The 19,714-nt window shown below is 33.8% G+C and overlaps 1 protein-coding gene across 2 annotated transcripts in view; it reads right to left on the reverse strand.

Annotated features, from left to right (window-relative positions):
* Window positions 1–358: 358 nt before the first annotated feature.
* BARD1 (BRCA1 associated RING domain 1) overlaps window positions 359–19,714 on the reverse strand; it is an 82,705-nt gene continuing 63,349 nt past the window's right edge. For both annotated transcript variants that reach the window (XM_023220403.2, XM_023220412.2), the window contains 4 exons: window positions 17,456–17,588; window positions 16,806–16,898; window positions 2,213–2,310; window positions 359–816 (listed from right to left, as the gene is read on the reverse strand). In XM_023220403.2, the coding sequence (XP_023076171.1) occupies window positions 484–816; window positions 2,213–2,310; window positions 16,806–16,898; window positions 17,456–17,588 (657 nt within the window). In that variant the 3' untranslated portion in view covers window positions 359–483. The remainder of the gene's footprint in view (window positions 817–2,212; window positions 2,311–16,805; window positions 16,899–17,455; window positions 17,589–19,714) is intronic.

Here is a 19,714-nt window from a genome sequence, read left to right on the forward strand (position 1 = left end):
ACCTAAGGTGGTTGGTATATTTAGACCAAATACTCTCTTTGCAATAAAGCCAAAATATTTGATAATATTCTCTGTTTACTTAAAAAAAATGGCACGTTTTTTCACTGGTAGCAGGTATGGATTTTATTAAAGAATATTAAAAGACTCAAACAGTAATGATTCCACTTGTCTATTTAACCAGGATCCTGGTGTCCTCTCATTAATCTTTGATACTCAATAATCTGAACAGAAATACATGATGAATCAAAAAACATGCCAATTTTAAAAAGAAAAACCTTTAAAAGCAATCCCAGCATCTAAATGGTAAACACAACATGAATTACTAATCTGGCATTAGACCCTTTTTTTTTTTTTTTTTTGATTCAAAGACAAATATGAATGACTCTACCTATTTGTAAAAATGTGAAACATTAAAGACAGTACAATGACTGGGCTCTCACAAACCATGCAAGTTCAATTTGAAATGTTCATCTGGTACAATATTCAGCTGTCAAGAGGAAGCAACTCAAAGGACATCACACAGTCTATAAACCAGCTTGAAGGAGCCTTCCAGACTTTGCCCTGCCGAACCCTCTCTGGGTGATAATTAGACAAATCCTCATAGATGATATACTGCGTGCAGAAGCGCTGATCAGAATCGGGTCTTGCATGGTATGCGACTGTATTGATGGTCTGAGTCACGTCACTGTCTGGCTTGGGCTTTCTACTGAGGATCTGGCCCCCACCTGCAGTGACGAGCTTAATAAGGTTGTCCTTTGGATGGTGTTTGAAAGATCCCCCCAAATAGAAGTAGCATCCATCAAATAGCTTTGGCAACTGAAATAATGAGAAAACATTTGTTAAAGGCAGATCAAAATACTGTATTCAAAAACACTGCATATGAATGAGGAAAATAAAAATACACGTTCAGTATCCTTTACCTGAAACATTTGGACCAGAAGCATTTCAGATTCAGAAATTTTTTGGGTTTTGGAAAATTTGCATATATATGAGATATCTTAAGGATGAGACTCAAGCCTAAACACACAATTCATTTGTTTCTTGTACACCTTATGCACATAGCCTGAGGTAATTTTACACAATATTTTCAGTAATTTTGTGCATGCAACAAAATTTGACCGTGCTCTGACTGTGACCTGCCACATGAGGTTAGGTGTGGAATTTCCCACTTGCGGCATCATGTCAAAGTTCAAAAAGTTTTGGATTTTGGAACATTTTGGATATTGGATTAGGGATGCTCAATCTGTAATAATTATGAGCAGCTAAGAAGCTACTTAATGAGGTGCTGGGACAAGTTAAATTTCAAGCATACTAATTGGATCAAGAAAAATACTTAGGCAAATAGGGGCTTCCTATTTACAATTTTTTCCCAAAGATTCAGTGACCATTTTGGTTCCTTTTCATTCTTCTAAAATTTTAGATGTGTTTGGTATAAAAAAAAAAAAAAAACTGTTCATCAAACTTTTTTCATCAGGATGTTTATGCTTATGTGGTGGGGCTTAAAACCACCACAACTCCTAGCTTTTATGAAATAGGCTTCAGAGACATAAGGCTAAATGTAATTACAAGAGTAACATCTTTTCCATGGACTTTTATCCAGTTCTGCCCATCCACATTCAGGTCCCTACATATTACCAACCTAAGGTCTCCAGGGCAGCCACCGTGGGGGGTGTGCCCTCCATGGTTCCAGAAATGTATTCACGAGCACAACAGATTATTGTGCTGAGGCTAGGGATCCAATTAGCTATGAAACACACTTCTGTATGCTCGTTGGAAATTTAAAAAAGTTTCATAATTCCCTTCTACGGAAATTTTCTTTGTCACTTCTAATATACATATATATATCAACAGGATAATGCAATATTATCCATTAAAACTACAATATGTGGCCATCAAGACATATGGTAACTAAATCCGAGCAGCAGCTGTAAGTCTTCTTCCAAGCTACTTCCTGTATCTGAGATTTACCTCCGATTCTGAAAGGTTTATGGGAATGTTTAAGATGCCAAAAATCCATTAACAGTATGAAATTATTACCTTCTGGATTTTACTGCTCATCGTGATCATCTTTCAGAATCAAGTGCTTGAAATAAGCACAATTAAAATTTTAATCAGTCACCTGTAGTTGTTGAAAGGGCAGAAGTTTTTCCTGATGGTGATAATAATAGTATGTCATAATAAGAACAATGAAAGTTGTATAAAAGAAAAATACCAGCTGTTCTCTGTTGAGCCTGCTTCTGTGTGGACCTTCAGGAATTTCATACTTTTCTTCCTGTTCACATACTTTCCTTCGTAGACATGCTTTTACCCCTGACAAAAACACAAGAATTAAAGCAAAATAAGTATCAACTAAGCATTACTTCTCTCTCATTGAAATTAAGCAATTTACCTAAGTGGTTTTTCTTCTTCATGGCAGTTTTTAAGTATTATTCTAAAATGCAAACAGAAATCTTACTTATGCCAAAACAAAACATAACACAATTGGTTTTCTATATAAAGAAAAGATTTAAAATATTCTTTCTTTGGAGGATTAAGCCATAAGTTAGTACTGAACACTAACTGTAATTTTAATCTCCTTTCGAAAAACCTAAGCCAGGATACTATTTCAAACACACACACACAAGTCTACATTTTCACTCATAGCAATTACCCAAATTTAAGGTGAATAAAAAGTCCATGATGCAGTCCTGCCCACAATAACCTAAACTGAGCACTTACCATCTACACTGCTCATTTTGGCAGTTATATGTCTAATCGTCTGTTAAACTGTAAGTGATCTGACATGACGGAATGTGCTTTAGTCTACAGCACCTAGCTGTTAGCCACACAACAGGGGCTCAACAGTGCTGGCTAAAATAAACAAGCAGAGCTTGGGATAGGTTTAGAATGTGACAGGAACACAACTGAGGTCGCCAGTCTAGAGATGATTTGGTTGGGCTTTGCAGGAAAAAAAAGCATTCTTTTGATGGCTTGAGTAAGTCTGTTCACAGCTTCAGGTTAAAAAGCAAGATGCAATAGAGACAGCTCAGCTTGGCACTGTTTAGAGTCATTCCACTGCCTGGCACCTGGGTGGGGAAACCCTAAGTAGGGCCACTGGCTGGCAGGCAGTACCAATTGTCTCGCTAGGCTCTAGAAATGAAAGGAACCCTTGGATGCCCAGGACCAATCATGAAGGACATGGTCAGCTTCAGCTAGAGACAACATCTTGGATAATGCCTGTTCACCAACAGGCGAGGGAACTGATGGCATGTATATATGTATTTATTATGCTTCTGTTCTGATAGCATATAACTACTAAATTTGAGATTTGGAGTTGAAGGACTTGGTTATCCCAATTACTTGTTCTGGAAGCTTCCTTGCCTAAGGAAATAAAAAATGAAAACAGTGTTTTTCACCGGGCTTCTGTGGATAAAATGCAAGAAGCATTCTATAAACTAGATACTATAATGAATTATCTTCATTATAAAAACAAACCCTCCATACAATTTCCTATTTGTCTTTGAGGTTGTTTTGCTCAATATCTCATTTTATCACTGAGGGCAGAAACCATATATTATTCACTTTGCATTCTTCAGAATTTCATACACTCTCCCATAGAACAGGAGTTTAACAGCAGAGGGTACTGGGAAAGTTGGAACAATAACTCAGGTATCCCATTCACTGTCTAGTGTTGTTAACACAAAGGAACAAAAGTTTTTTAAAATTCACTATGGACACAGCATTGATAGATTGTATCCACACCAATAAAAATAAGTAATTGTATAGCACCTGTAAGAGTTCAGAGTTACACATAGTTTTGAATATCAAACTATTATATCCTGTTATCACTTGATATCTAATGGCTTAAAACGACCAGAAAAAAATCTATGGCTGCATAAACATATACTTTAGATGGAGGATTAGACATGTATGTTGGATATACTACAGTGTTTTGGAAACCTCTTGAAAAATGCTAGTGATAAAGTTCTGTCCAGCTGATCCCTACTTACTTCAACAGTAAATTGATTCCAACACAGGAGCGGAACCACTACTCAGCATGTAAACTCTGCATTTGCCTGTAAAAGAGCTCCTTTCTTGACTGAAGGGTGGCCAAGAACCAACAGTTAATCTGCTACCCAGAACTGTCCTGGGATTGCATCTACTATACATTTAGATTCACTTGTGTATGAGTGAAATGTCTCTTGACCTACAATGATTTTTTTTTTTTTTTTTTTTTGAGACAGAGTCTTGTACTGTCACCCAGGCTGGAGTGCAGTGGCACCATCTCGGCTCACTGCAAGCTCCGCCTCCCGGGTTCACGCCATTCTCCTGCCTCAGCCTCCGGAGTAGCTGGGACTACTCCGGACTCACCACGCCCAGCTAATTTTTTGTACTTTTAGTAGAGACAGGCTTCCATCGTGTTAGCCAGGATGGTCTCAATCTCCTGACCTCGTGATCCGCCCGCCTGCCTCGGCCTCCCAAAGTGCTGGGATTACAGGCGTGAGCCACCACACCTATAATGATTATCTTGAGAGCAAAAACTTATACTGGAGAAGACAAAGAAATGCAGTGTTTTCCAAGAGTTAAGTAATGGTTCACTTTAGACTGACTCAAACTTTATGGTATAATCAGTTTTAAACTTTCTTCTTTATTACCTCACACTGACACATCGGATTACAAAACTTCATCGGATTACAGGAGTCAATCAGCAGAATTTGGAGTACGCGACAGAACTGAAAAAACTGGTACTTTCTGGGGGAAAAAATGTGTTTGAGTCCTGTTTATAAAATGTTTCATTTATTCTAATCTTGTAACTTGAATTTTGAAAATACGCAGAATCAAATTACTTACGAGGTAGAAAAGACCCTGAAGAGCTAGTCCTACTTTCTTGTTTTATAGATTTGCACAGTCAAGTGCAGAAACAGAGTGACTTGCTAAGATCACTAATAGCAAAGGTAAAGTGAACCACTTCCTAAAGCAACAGACTTCCACATCGGTGCTCTTCCTATATCATATTTACAGGCCAAGTATCCCTTATCTGAAATGCTCGAAACCAGAAGTGTTTTAAAATTCAGTTTTGTTTTGGATATTGGAATATTTGCACATACATAATTAGGTATATCTTGGCAACAAGACCCAAGTCTAAAAAAGAAATTCATCTATGTTTCATATACACTTTATACAGATAAAACATATATGAAGATAATTTTATGTACTATCTTTAATAATTTTGTGCATAAAACAAAGTTGTGTCTGCATTTAGACTGTGAGCCATCATGTGAGGTCAAGTGTGTCATGCTGGCACTCAAATAGTTTAGTATTTTACAGCATTTTGGATTTTCAGATTAGGAATGCTCAAACTGTGTTAAACACCTATTATGTACAAGAGAAGTCATAATCTCTTCCCTAAGAAGAAAATCCTCCTGTTTCCTGTCACTTTATTTCAATAATCTAATCCTGAACTTTCATTAATATTAGAATGTTCTATCTCAGACTGCCTAATTTTAAATGAAATTTTATTGCTTTATTTTCCTCTATCAACAAGCAATCCATTATCAAATTTAATTTTCCAAGCACATTTAAAATTACATCCATGTTTTAAAGATATTAAGGATGCCACTGAGATAATCTCAAGTCATGGTATATATAATAACAAAGAAAACTCCCTACTCTTGTCCAGAAATTCTAAGAACTTCATATTATGTAAACTTCTGTTACAAAGTCAATTAAAGAACAAAGGTTAATAGTTTATCATAGACAAACATGAGAAGATCCATTTTTCAGATCCAGCTTTTCCCTCTTTTTCTATTTAAAATGGCTAACCTTTCAAAGAATAACAAATTTGGGAGCAGATTTGATTGTCAGAAAAATAAAATATGCTTTTATATTTCGCATTTATTTCAAATGTTAAAAGCAAAGATAATAGGTTTTTTGAAAAAAAGTTTGAATGCAAAGTTGTTTATGAAAATAATGGAGGACCAGTATATCCTAAATATTAAAAAAAAAAATATTCTGGAAGTATTAATGATTTACATGTATTAGTGAAGTGGTATTCAAAAATACTAATAAAGCAGGAAATAATACACAGCCAGAGTTTTAGTCATTTATAGCTCTTGTTAAACAAAAATGAAATGGCAATATTAAATATGAAAAGAAAAAGTAGAATATCATTAATAAAATATGGAATAAATTGTTCCATTGTTACTTCCCTGGGTTTAAATTGAGTAGAACCTGAGAATTTATTTGATTGTATCTAAGTTTATTTTACACCTGTAAATACTAACAGACAGAACTCTCTTCTTATAAATTGTTATTAATAGAGAACCATGAGAGCAGCATCATTTTATAAAAACTATGAATGCTATGTTACCTAATATTCATCCAATGAGCAAAATACTTTACTATAGATTGAATGTGTACACTGTGCAGTGCTCTGAAAACTTTAATTTTTCCATAATGTAGAATAAAACAGTCATAAATCATAAGGCCTAACCAATCCAATGCTAAAAATCATACACCAATATGTTCTGGTCAAAGGAGAAAAAAAAAATTCTTAAAATACCAATTTATTCTATTCTGTTTTCTTTTTACTTTTCTAACTTTAAATGACCAAGGACACAACTGTTTGTTCTAAGAAAAGATCCTGATAAAAATTACTGTGATAACAGCTACTAAAAGTACTTGTATCCTTCCCCAAATACAGCAAGAGTAGTATACCCAATGCTCATTATCTGCAGTAGTTATGTTCTATAAAGATGCTATGAACACCGAATTAGTGAATAATGAACCACTGTTGTTAAAGGAAATACAGGGTTATGTTTCTGTGAGCCTGTGGTTCCAGCATTTTCATCAACTGATGAATACTTTGTTTTATGTATGTTTCTGTTTATACACATTATTTATTGTATACTGTTGACTCATTAACATTAAACTTAGCACCAGCAGTACTACAATTAACACCTTAACAAAGCTTATCTAACACAGTATTTAATATTTTCCCTGAAAGGCACATTACAATCTTCTTGAGCTTAGACACATAAAACAGCACTTCAGCACTACATTATGAGGCCATTTTAAATAATAAAATCATCAACAAAAATACAAAAATCCAAAAAACATGGCATCAATAGACTGTGAAAGGGCCACTTGTTTACAGTGTGAGAGCTGGAAAAAGGAGGCAAGTATCACCTTGTTTGACCTCAGCTGGGGACACACTTGTTTGGCAAGTAAAGTTCTTCACTACTCTGTACATGTCTACAAAAGCACTGTGAGTACTGATTTGGGGATTACAAGAAAAATTTTAGCAAGTAAGAAAACTCACAAACACAGAATCCACGAACAATGAGGATTTACTGTATATTACTTCCAATTCAGGGGAGGGAACTGAAACGCTAAGAAGTTAACTTGTTAAAGCCATTCAGCCATTAAGTGGCAGAATGTGAATCTGAACCTAAATCTGCTTAGTTTTCTAAAGGCTGTGTATTTCACACTGGAATATAACTTAGTGGTACACAAGATAAACCTTGGGTATTATCTTAGCTTGATGTGAATATGTCAAATGCTTAAAAGCTGCTTGAATTGAGTGTTCCAAGATGTTGTTTATTATAAAAAAGGTCAGAAGCAGAAGACTAACAACTGAGTACTCCATCTCTCCAAAAGCAGAGGTTTGTCAAGAGACGGAGTCTTTCCTGAATTGGGTCATTAATGCATATTCAAATTCAACATTCACACTCAGGACATCTATAATTACCCATCATGTCAATCTTAATTTGTTAGTTTTATCTGTGCTTCATTTGGCACTCATCTCTCTCTCCCCCATTGTTTTTAATATAAAAATCATATTCACACAAGTTTGCTCAGCTGAGTTTCTGAATCTTTTAATTTTAAATTATTATAAATGTGCTTTGAAAATTGTTTTTTACATATAATAATTATACTCTAAAAAGGGCACACATTTTAATAAGCACTCACTGAATTAAAAACTACCTTTCTAATAAAGCTAATATAAAATATTAACTTTACTATACATTGAAAATGAGACTCAAAATGCTTGACTGGGTCAAAATACCATACTAGAAGCCCTGCCAGTATGCTGGAATTATGTCATATATTGTTTCTATATTAAAGATCAAACCAAAAACCATCAGGAATCCAGTGAAATGGTTAACTCAAATTCACTATATGTAAATTTTTTAATTTTCCTCTTTACATAAGCAGGTATTCCGCTTCCCAAATCTATTCCCCTTCCCAAATCTCCTTCCCAATGATACTTGCAGAGCATTCATAATTGTATCTTTAACTGAATATGGTGGCACAGAAAGTCAAGGACTGAACACTTCTATGATATCTCCTGTATCAAATGAATGGCTAATATGTAATTGCAGAATTAAGTAGGCTGTGCTTACGCCAGCTGCTTCTCCATTTTATGGGTTGATTTGACTATTTACAAGAAATACATTAAAATGACATCTATTGCTCCTGACAACGTGCTGGCATTAGTCAATCAACAGAATTTAACCTTAATAGATACCAGAATCCAGTAAGCATGGCATCAAGAAAAATGAGATGGAAGATACCAACAGGGCAGCATGGTACTTCAATGGGAAGGAGCCAGTGTAAGTCTTAACTCATTAAGTATTCAGTTTCATGAGAGTTGTGTAGTAAGTTTCTGTCAAGAAAGGCAAATCCAATGCTCTAATTATAATGATTGAGTTAAACAAATACACTCCTCTAATATGCTTTTACTCCAAGCAACAGTTTGCAAAATTCTTATGTCATCTAAGACCAACTAAGGAAGAATGAAAGTAGCTCTTTTTCTTTTCCTGAAAACAAAGGATGTTTCCAGGTCTATAACTACATTTGAATGGTGGCAAAGTGTTTTGTTAGAGTTGCTGTCATAGCATAGAAAATCTCAAGAATTTTTTCAAAACTGGGAGTGATATCTACTCCAAAGACTGTGACTCAAATGCCTACAAAAGCCAAGTAGATTACATAAATGTGCTAAGAACCTGGTGTGAAGTGGTAGGAAGCTATGGAGACTGTAACAAACATCATACCTAAATATATGAAAATTTAATTATGTTAGAAAAAAACCACAGACATTGTATTTCCTTCAGTCCTCAGAGTCCTCAGTCTACCGATTTGAAACTTCTGATGCTTTGTCTAATCAACCTCTTTTATAGATAAGGAAACTTAAGTCCCAAGAGATTTAAGTGCCTTTCTCAGTGACATAACTGAGATGAGAACTGAAATATCCTACATGTCACAGATCAAGTTTTTTTGTTAATCTTTATTCTTAGTTGGATCAATGTGTTTACTCAATCTGACATGCTATAAGGTTGCTACTCTCTAACTTGTACCCTGTGAGTTTCAGAATGATGACATACTCCATAGACATTACCATAGTTACAAATTCATACCAACTTCCTACTGAACCTTTTTTAAGACAAATCAATTGAGCTGATTTACTAAAAAGTAAAATAAGAATGAAATGCTTTAAAATAAACTTTCAGCAATTCAAATGGTGATACATTATCAATGCAATGGAAGAACCTACCAGCCAAACATTACTTAATTTAATTAACCCAAGCCTAAATAATGACTAACATTTTAAGATTTTATTTACAGAATAAAAGTTAAGCAATCTGCAGCAAGAATTTTTAACCTATTTTCCATTTAAAACACACTTACATCTTAAGATTTAAACTATTTTATATTTGTAATAAACAGTTAATAAAGTCCATAATTATTTTCCATCAGTTTAGTAGAAAATAAACTCTTATACTTCCTTTTGAAGAAAAAAAAGCAAAAAATACAAATACAAGACCACATTTTAGTTAGTTTTCTTGGCTAATAATTTCCTTACTAAAATTACCTTGCATGAATCAGTTGTTATTTATGTAAACATAACTTTTGCATATGCCAGAATGATACATACTTGAAAATGTGTCAAGCCACTATCCTTATAAAATGTATGCTTTATTTCATCTTTGTTAGTTTTCATATGTTCCTTTATAGTTGAAGGTTTTGACTGAAGCTATCACTTTGCAGAAACAAAGGATGAACTACTTATCTATTAAAACTAAGAGATCGTTTTAGCCCAGATGTATTCCTGATCATGTTCTCCATTTCATGTAAGCTCTCCTTTTTCCCTGAGATCTTAATACTTTTTTAATAGAGGTAAGCAGCCCCATTCCTAAAGTATTGATTAACCCAAAGTAATTAACTCAAAGTCATTAAGGTAGCTCTGTTTATCTTAGCAAAGCCTGGAATTTTTGTATAATAATGAAGCTTATGAATTCCAGGGCTACAACACTTTTCTATAAAGAAACTTCTATTGTACAGAAGTTATTCTTTTATTCTAAATTGCTAATAACCACTCTCTCCTCCTACCTCATAAAAGCATATACATCAGTAGATATATATTTCTATTTTAGCTGCATGGACCACTAATGATGGTCATGGATTTATATTAAGCTTACTTTTCCTATAATAAGAAAAGATAATACAAATAAAAGGAGATTTTAAAAAGGAGGGCTGTTCCTGAATCCACAGTTAAAAAAACATGATGAGAGAATACAATGAAGGTGGAAGAAAATTTCAAAATGGAGATCTGTTAAATGTCCAAAGGAGGAGACGATTATTAACTCTGCATGGAAAGCCCTACGTAGAATTTTCTCAGTCTTCAAATCCCACAGTAGTAAACAGATCCACATTTTAAAGAATTTTTAGGCCAGACCTGGTGGCTCGCACTTGTAATCCTAGCACTTTAGGAGGGCGAGGCAGGAAGACTGTTTTAAATCAGAAGTACAAGAACAGCCTGGGCAAGAAAGTGAGATCTCTGCCTCAACTAAAAAGAAAAAAAAAAATTAGCCAGGTATGGTGGTGAGTGCCTGTAGTTCCAGCCACTACGGGGGCTGAAGCAGGAGGATCACTTGAACCCAGGAGTTCATGGCCGCAGAGAGCTATGATTGCACCACTGCACTTCACCCTGTGTGACAGAGTGAGGGAGAGAAAAAAGGGTTGTTCTTCTTCTGGAATTAATGGCTATTTATAACTGAAATAGCTATGGGAATCAGAATTAACCACTCTTAGTCAAGACAAAATATCCTAAAAAGAAAAAAAAATTAAAATACAGAATCAAACATCACTACTCCATATGAAAACAAACGTTCTAATAAAATATGTCATTAGATCTAAACTAGGGATGTTTAAACCAGGGATGTGTGTCACTCAAGGTAACAGTATATAAGTAAAATAAACATTACAGAATTTCCTTTTGATTCTATTAAAAATCAACACCCGGACTGTAGAAGCAAAACAACTGTTTTGCAAATGATTCTATTTTAGACTTTTTAGTCAAGCAGACTATAACAGCACTAAACTTTAGTAAAAAGGGATATAAATGATGAATTGATGGGTGCTGACGAGTTGATGGGTGCAGCACACCAACATGGCACAGGTATACATATGTAACAAACCTGCACGTTATGCACATGTACCCTAGAACTTAAAGTATAATTAAAAAAAAAAAAAAAAAGGGGAAATCACAATAGGCAGCCTACAATGACAGAAATGAAAAAACAGTAGCATACTATCACTGCAATTTCTGAAAAGCTTAAGTGAAAGAACAGAGAAATGAGTTTGAAATTTGAAACTTCCATGGCCAACAGTGAAAGGACAATGAAATAAAGGCTGAAAATATAAAATAAAGGCTAAATGTTCCCATTTAAGATTTGAGATATCTCATTAAATACTGTCACAGGTCATTAAATCCTGGTTCCATATAAATATCATTTAGCAATTATTTATTTTTTGACATTGTAGTAAAAATTCTAGCTATCAGCATATTTATATGTAGAAATATATTTCTGCATATGACAATATGTGTAATTTGCTATTTAATGTACTGAGAAGCAGGTCAAATTCTATTGTAAAAATATATTATTACTTCATAAATTTTTCTTAGGCAAAACTTGGGTATCAATTCTAAGACCTTATATTATGAATAATATCAAAATATCAAAATAGTCTGTCTCTTGTATTATGAATAGTATCAAAATTATCTGTCTCTATATAGGTATGGTTAAAAACCAAACAGTCTAATGTCCCAAAATTGTCCTATTAGTAAACTCATGCTCAGTGTTCTTTTGAAGTCATATATTAAAAGTTCAAATTTTTATGTAAAATTGTCTGTTCTGATTAGGGCAGTCACCATATTCAAATGTATTTGCTGAGTATGCATTAAACAGGTATAAGACCTGGTGTATCAGATAGGAGGAATAAATACATGTAGGTTTGAATTTCCCTAATTAAGACCAAAGCTCTTCCCTATTCAATTAATCTTTAGAAAAGTGAAAATACTTCCAATTATTACAACTTGAAAATTCGAATGCATTAATTCCTAGAGAACTTAAATTTGATCTAAGAGGCACACATTATTTTTAAAACTGTTATAAACAAATAGTTCTCTTCAGTAACCCACCAATTTACTGTTGTTTCTCTCTGATTTTTTTTTTACCCACATGCATGCACACATTTATATATTGTTGAAAGTGAAGATATATTTGATGTGTTTAAAACCTAAACAATTCCATTTTTCATAAAATTTTAGTCTTAATATTTATCATATAAAATATGAATTTTTTTCAGAGAATATCTTCAAGCATTTCAGAATTTTCCTAATCTTTCATATGCAGGTTATATTCCCTACTTCTTGCTATTAGAAGTAACACTGCAAATACTCTTTCTTTTCTTCTGTATTTCTTGCGTAGGGTAAATTCTCAGAACTGGGACTATTAGATCAAAGGATGTTAATTTTTTTTATTCTTAGACAATCTTTGGTGGAGGCCTTCTGTCAGCATAAAGTTGCCTAATCAATCTTAATTTATAGGAATGTTTTGGTACTTTTTTTTACAATTAGCAAAGTTTGTATAGAATAAAAATTGTATTTAATTTTAAAATTCCATAGTACTCTCAGTATCCATTTAAAGAAGAAAACTTGTTAGAATTTGTTTGAAAAGAACGTGTTAGCCTGATTATGAGATTATTACTTAAATGATGATGTAATGATTGTCTTCTAGGGTCCACCTCTCCTCAGCTAAAACAAAAATGAAAAAACACTCAATTTAGCCCTTCGCCATCTCACAGACATAAATCCAGCGTAAAATGTCTGGCACATTCCTTCAGTAATTCCCTTAGGTACTGGGGAATTTTACAACTTCTATAGCTGCAATTTTATTTAAACTTAGATGAGAGTGGAGAAGAGAGAAAGATTATTAAAGAAAAGATGACAGCAATCTGTTCTCCCCTTCATAATGAGATAAGAAAAGACGATGCAGAATGAAATTTCTTTTAGAAAAAAGGCTAAGATAGAAAACAAAAATTGAAAGCAGTGTACCAAAAGAACAGGTCAGTAGAAAACATTTTATCTTGGCCTAGTTTGTATCTTTAGGATACAGTTTCATCTTATTCATACTCTATGAGATTAGTAAGATGATTTATTTATATACCTTCCATTCTTTTCTTATCACCTCTTTAATACGAAAATCACCCTTGTATGGGTGGTTACTAATGGCCTGTGAGAAATTAGCACCCAAACTAGGACTAAAGTAGAGTCTCCCTCACCAATTTGATGTTGAAGAAGGGACTTTTCTTATCTATAGCTCCTATTTCTGTAAAATATAAAATAAACATCATTCTGTAAAATATCTGTAAAAGAAATATAAGATATACTGGATGGTCTGTAAAATTATGGCTTAGTCTCAGAATCTTAATGCTAAGTTCATTACTTGTGGCACTGTAAGATATTCTGCATAAACAACGTAGGAGAATAAGATATTAACCAATTAAGACAGAATACTTCAACAGAAAACTTCTCATAGTTAAATTTGGACCCAATGGATCCAAATCTTTTGTATAATTCTTTTTGTTAAATTGTTTAGTTTGTAAAATGAGTCGATTATCTACAGAAAAAATTACAAATAAAATTCCTCTTGAATCTATTTGGTTTATGAAAAATCTCATGAAAAGTTAATATGAAAGTTTCTTAATAGTTAATCCTGAAGTTTTCTCTACCAGCAAGTTAATGGACAGACTCAAACATGAGACCTAGTTTTAAAAAGTCATAAATCTTTAAAATTAATTTTGAAAGCTTTGGTCCACCTATTATCTTTTAATATGAATGGTTTTCAAATAGTTTTAAATAGCTCTGAAACATTTTAAAAAATCAAACTGAGCCAGGTGCAGTGATGTGCACTTGTAGTACCAGCTACTCAGAAGGCTGAAGCTGGAGGATTGCTTGAGTGACACCACGTCTCTTAAAAAACAAAGAATCAAACTGAGATGCTTGATAGAAATAGAAAGTATAGAAACTTTATAGTATAGAAACTATTTATAGAAACAGTTTCTATACATCTTCTATACACAGTATAGAAACTATGAGAAATATATATTAGGAAAGAAGTATTTGAAGGTTCTTGCCTTCTTTTTGTAAACCCAGTGACTATTTAAAGGAATTGTCTCAAACTTTGAACCTGTCTCTCTTTGGACTCTATATTAGAAAATATGAGGATATGAATTTCAATAAGGGATTCCATCCATCCTTTATCCTAAAAGAACCACTGATATTAGAGGATGTTATTCACTACTGTGAGAATCACCAAATAGCGCACTATTAAGTCAGTCTGAGTCCATCAGTGATTCTATAAAAATGACACGGCCAAGATATTAAAGTGACAAAACCTACATTTCCCAAAAAAGGCAGATTTTATGGAAATGAATCATGTAGCCTGTATATGCAACCAAATGCCAGTTCAGCATATTCACAAGAACTAGACTCAAAAGTTAAGTGGTAAATGTCTTAACATTCAAAATTACATATGGCTTCTTTATTACTGCAACCTTATTATGAAGAAAATCTATTTCTTCCTATAGTCACTGGAAAGGTCTCTGGCACAGGTTTGATACAAAAGCATCCCTGATTATGAAACCATTTTAAATGAATTTTTAAAACACTGAGGCTCAATAAGACTTTCACATATTTAAAAGGAAAAAGAAAGTTCAAAAATAAGTGAGACACATTAGTCCAATTACTTATACTTCTCAAACTCGTCATAACTAGGAGGGACTAATTAATAGGGATTGATGAGAACAGATGGAGTGGCATTGCTAGTCACAGCCTCTTAGCTGGATGAGACTGCATCGGTTGAGACAAGCATCACAAGGAAAGAAGTGGTAGCTGTATTTGAAAATGACATGAATACCAATTGATGAAAGAAAACTGTTTTACAAACCAAATCAACTTCAAACTACAGATTAAATTAATAATATAATTAAGATCTTGATAAATCAAGCATTCTACCATAAAACCTTCAAAGCACAAAGCCATAAAACCATTTTTATAAACTAATTTTAATCCATCAGTTGCTTCATAAAGGGTTTCATTAAATATACCCATTGTTCTTTTTTAACATCTTATTTAAAAATAATTATAGTCACAGGAAGTTTCAAAGGAATGTACAGATGTCCCACGTACCTTTTCTTCAGTGTCCAGTGTTAACATCTCACACCACTATAACATAATACCAACAAATTGACTTCAATACGATCCATAGAGCTTACTCAGATTTCAACAGTCATTTATTTTTTTGAGATGGAGTTTCACTGTTGCCCAGGCTGGAGTGCAGTGGCACCATCTCAGATCACCTCTACATCCCAGGTTCAAGCGATTCTCCTGCCTCAGCCTCCCGAGTGGCTGGGATTACAGGCATGTGCCACCATGCCCGGCTGATTTTTCTATTTTTAGTAGAGAAGGGGGTTTGCCATGTTGGCTTGGCTGGTCTCAAACTCCTGATCTCAGGTGATCTGCCTGTCTCGGCCTCTCAAAGTGCTAGGATTACAGGCATGAGCGACCGTGCCCAGCCTGATTTCACTAGCTATAAATGCACTCATTTAATTTTATCTCAGGTAGTCTTGTGTTACATGAACTTTTGTAACCAACTAACATCAAAATACTCAACTGTATTGTTCCCCATGTTCCCCCTTTGTAACCACTAATCTTTTGTAACCACTAATCTTTTGTAAACAATTAATAAACACAAAAAAGTGAATCCACTGTTCTATGTTAGCCATAGTATCAAAAGGAGATGTGTTGACTATTAAGGAGTAGAAAATAATTTGTGTATGAGCTTCCTTTTCATTTTAAGTCCCAAGGGAATCCGAGTAGAAATGTAAGCGAGTGACAGTAGAGAAGGTGAGAGGCAGCTCTGAAGGTGGTGGTGGGTTGACTATCAGCAAGAAGAGGGGAACAGGAACACATTTTCAGTGGAGGTCGAGAAAGCTCGTGTAGTGACTCCAACTAAAGTAGTACAAGGCAGTCATTTCCCAACAGCTTCCTAAAAATACTGGATTAAATTAACTAAGACCAAAAGGGTATTATGCAGGTAATCATAAAGGAAAAGCAATAAACTGCTTTCATTTCACAGACATGTCATGCCGTATATTTAAAACATGTATTATTAAATTCAATATATCATTTAACAGTAACATGAATTGCTTAGGCTTAAAAGTGCACTATGTACTCCATTTACTTTTCATTGAAATAGTTGGTATTGTAGGAAAAAAAAGACTTTAAAATCAGAACATACGTGTATACATTTACTAAGGACATCTAAATGACACCATAAATATGAGAAGCTTTTTCAAAATGCAGTGACTAACCAGAGGTAAGAAAATTAACATCAAGTTCCTTAATCACGGGCATTAATAACCATGAAAAATGAAACTAGTCTAATTCATTTCTTAATTCTCTCAAATCCAACACTTACATTCAAATTTTAGAATCCAGCATCCATTGAGAATTCCAAGCATACACTTCAAAGTACTTTGAACTGCATCACCAGGAACAACAACATGAGTTACTAAAATACAAAAAAGGCAGTAAGAGAAAGAAAGATATAAGCCAAAGTATTTCTTTGGCCTGCTTTGTATAACTAATCTATATTTTAAAAACTTGTATATGAATCTTCAAAGGCAACAATTTTTACACTTAAGTGTAAGACTACTTCTATTTAGTACCTCGTTCTCTAACCTGGCCATCAATATGAAAAATCAGATCATAAACCATGTATCTTAAAGTCATATTGGCAAACACAAATTTTTATTTTATTTTCAAATTACACCTAAGGGATTATGACATTACACTGCACTACAATTTATTTGTCATTAGCAAAGTCACAAATTTGCTCTTTTGAAATACTGTCTTGTCCCAAAATATATGCAAACCTTTAAACTTTACATTTCCTAACTACATTGTCTATAAGTGGTTTATTACTGAAAAGAAACTTAGATTTATTACAAGATGCAAAGTATACAGCCATCACCCAATGGTTAAAACATATGTAAACAAAGGTAGTTCTCCAAAAGGATCATCTAACATTTTTTTCTACCCCCCCCCCAAAAAATTCAAAATCCTCACCTGTACTGTCAAACTCAGTACATTTTTTAGCCTTAAGAATTGCTGCAAGCTCACTGAGCATTTTCTGTTGTTCTGAAGACAGCCCACTGCCTATAAGTACAAGAGGTCCATCCCTACGCTGCCCAGTGTTCATCTGTTAATATAAAAGGAGAAGCCACAGTTAAAAACATTAGAAGACTAGACAAAGACATTAAACAGACTGTTACTTGATATAAACTTGAATTTCATTACTTAGTTTACTCTAATAATTTTCAGTAATTTCCAATGAATCGACACCCAGAACCTTTTAATTATTTTTCTCTTTATTTTTCCCTCAAGAAAATGTCAATTGAGATAGCTCTGTATACCCAGGACATCTTGTTTCTTCATTTTTAAATTGGGTCTCTCCAGGGTTTTACTTCATTCTGACACCAGTAAGTCCTTTTTCTTTCCCCAAGTAACCCAAAATATCCACTTAAAATCAGTAGTTCCCTATTCCACCTCCACTACCTTGTCCCAAAAGAGTAACTCAAACTTAGTCTGTTATTAAACTGAGATTATCTGAAAAATCAAAGAATGCCAAGGCTTCTAGAACGGTGCTGATTTAAAAAATAGAAAACAAATTATCAAAATAGTAACCCCTCGAAACTAAGAAAAGAGAAAAACAGACAAGTTAATTCAAAACTTAGGAGATCAGATTCATAAATAGTAAGAAGTCCATGCAGCTCATGACTAAGAAAGAAGTGCTCTAACAAAGACTAATAGTTTCACTTTAAAATCTAGACCTAGAATTCACAGAAGTTAAAAAGGACAAAAATAAAGAGAAGGTAACAGTGGATAGCATTAAGGCTGAGAAGTGAAAGACTCAAGGAAACAATATGTGTCCATATATATCATATATATATATATATTTACATAACAGTGTTTGTAAATGACAGAATTCAGCACTTAAAAGTTCAGCTCATCTTTCCTAGTCACTAAATTGTAAGATGATGTAACCACATCTAACCTAAACGTTATAAATACTCCTCACATGAAAATAAATAATTCAGCGTACTTTATGGATTATTCAATTACTCTTTGATAATATTTAAAAACACTACAGTATTTCAAAAATTCTTAAGTTACACAAATACCATAAAAATAGAATACATTACTAAATACATCTAAATAGAACACATTACTTCTCAATATATAACACTACTTCAGCTACATTGGTTCTCTGCACAAAATACAAGAGTGAAAAAGATATCATTTCTAAATACAGCATATGATACTATTTCTAGCAACCCAAGGAAAGCACCAAAGTGGGTCAAGTATTTTCCTATCATACTTTTAAAAAATTGCATAAAAAATAGAAACTGGCACTCATTTCTCACAGTTAAAGAATGCTATAATAAAACATAAAGCAAACAGCTGCCAAAGCCACATGTCTGATTTGGGGTGAGGTGGCATGGGGGCTGGGGATGTGACTTGAATAAGCATAGGTCTCTGACCCATGAGGCTCAAAAGAGGTGCAAAAAAACACCCCAAAGGTTGAATACCTTGATTTATAGAGATTAGATACTATGTTCATTAGCATTAAATTCAAAGGAATAATTAAATAGGGTACTTTTTCTTAGATAAAATCATTAGTTTTTCTTAAGTTCATCAAAAATGGGGTTAAAAAACCTAGAAAAAAATCTTCTTAGATAAACATGCTACTCAAAATGAATCATGAACGGAGAAGTCTCAAAACAAATGAATGATAAGAAGCTTTTTAAATTTTTAAAAGATTAGAGGTTACTTCTCAAACTTAAAGCCGTTTTCCAATAGCCACTAAATTTTACTTGAAACACAAAAATCCTAAAGGGGAAGTAGAGAAATTCAAACCCCTTCCCATCTGCGTGATATTCCCTAAAGCAGCTCACTGGACACCACTATTTAAAGGGTTCCAGACTAAGCTACCAAGCACTTGTGCTTGTTTCAGAGGCAAGTATGTATCATAAAGAATACTCTAATGCTCATTCATGCATTCAGCAGACACTTACTGAACACTCAGTATGTGCCAAACACTGTTTGTTCTCAATGCTAGGGCTACTATAGTAAACAAAAGAGCTAGCCCCTGCCCTCACACAGTTTATATTCTACTTGAGAGGGGAAAACAACACAATAAAATAAAAATACACTACATCAAATGAGAAATAGTATTGTACAACACAGCAGGGGAAGGGGGCTAGGCAGCATTGGGAGGTTGCTATTTAATATGCAGCAGCACAGAGTCCTCTCTGCTAAGACTAT

Source organism: Piliocolobus tephrosceles, chromosome 11 (genome assembly GCF_002776525.5).
Source record: "Piliocolobus tephrosceles isolate RC106 chromosome 11, ASM277652v3, whole genome shotgun sequence".
Taxonomy (NCBI): Eukaryota; Metazoa; Chordata; class Mammalia; order Primates; family Cercopithecidae; genus Piliocolobus; species Piliocolobus tephrosceles.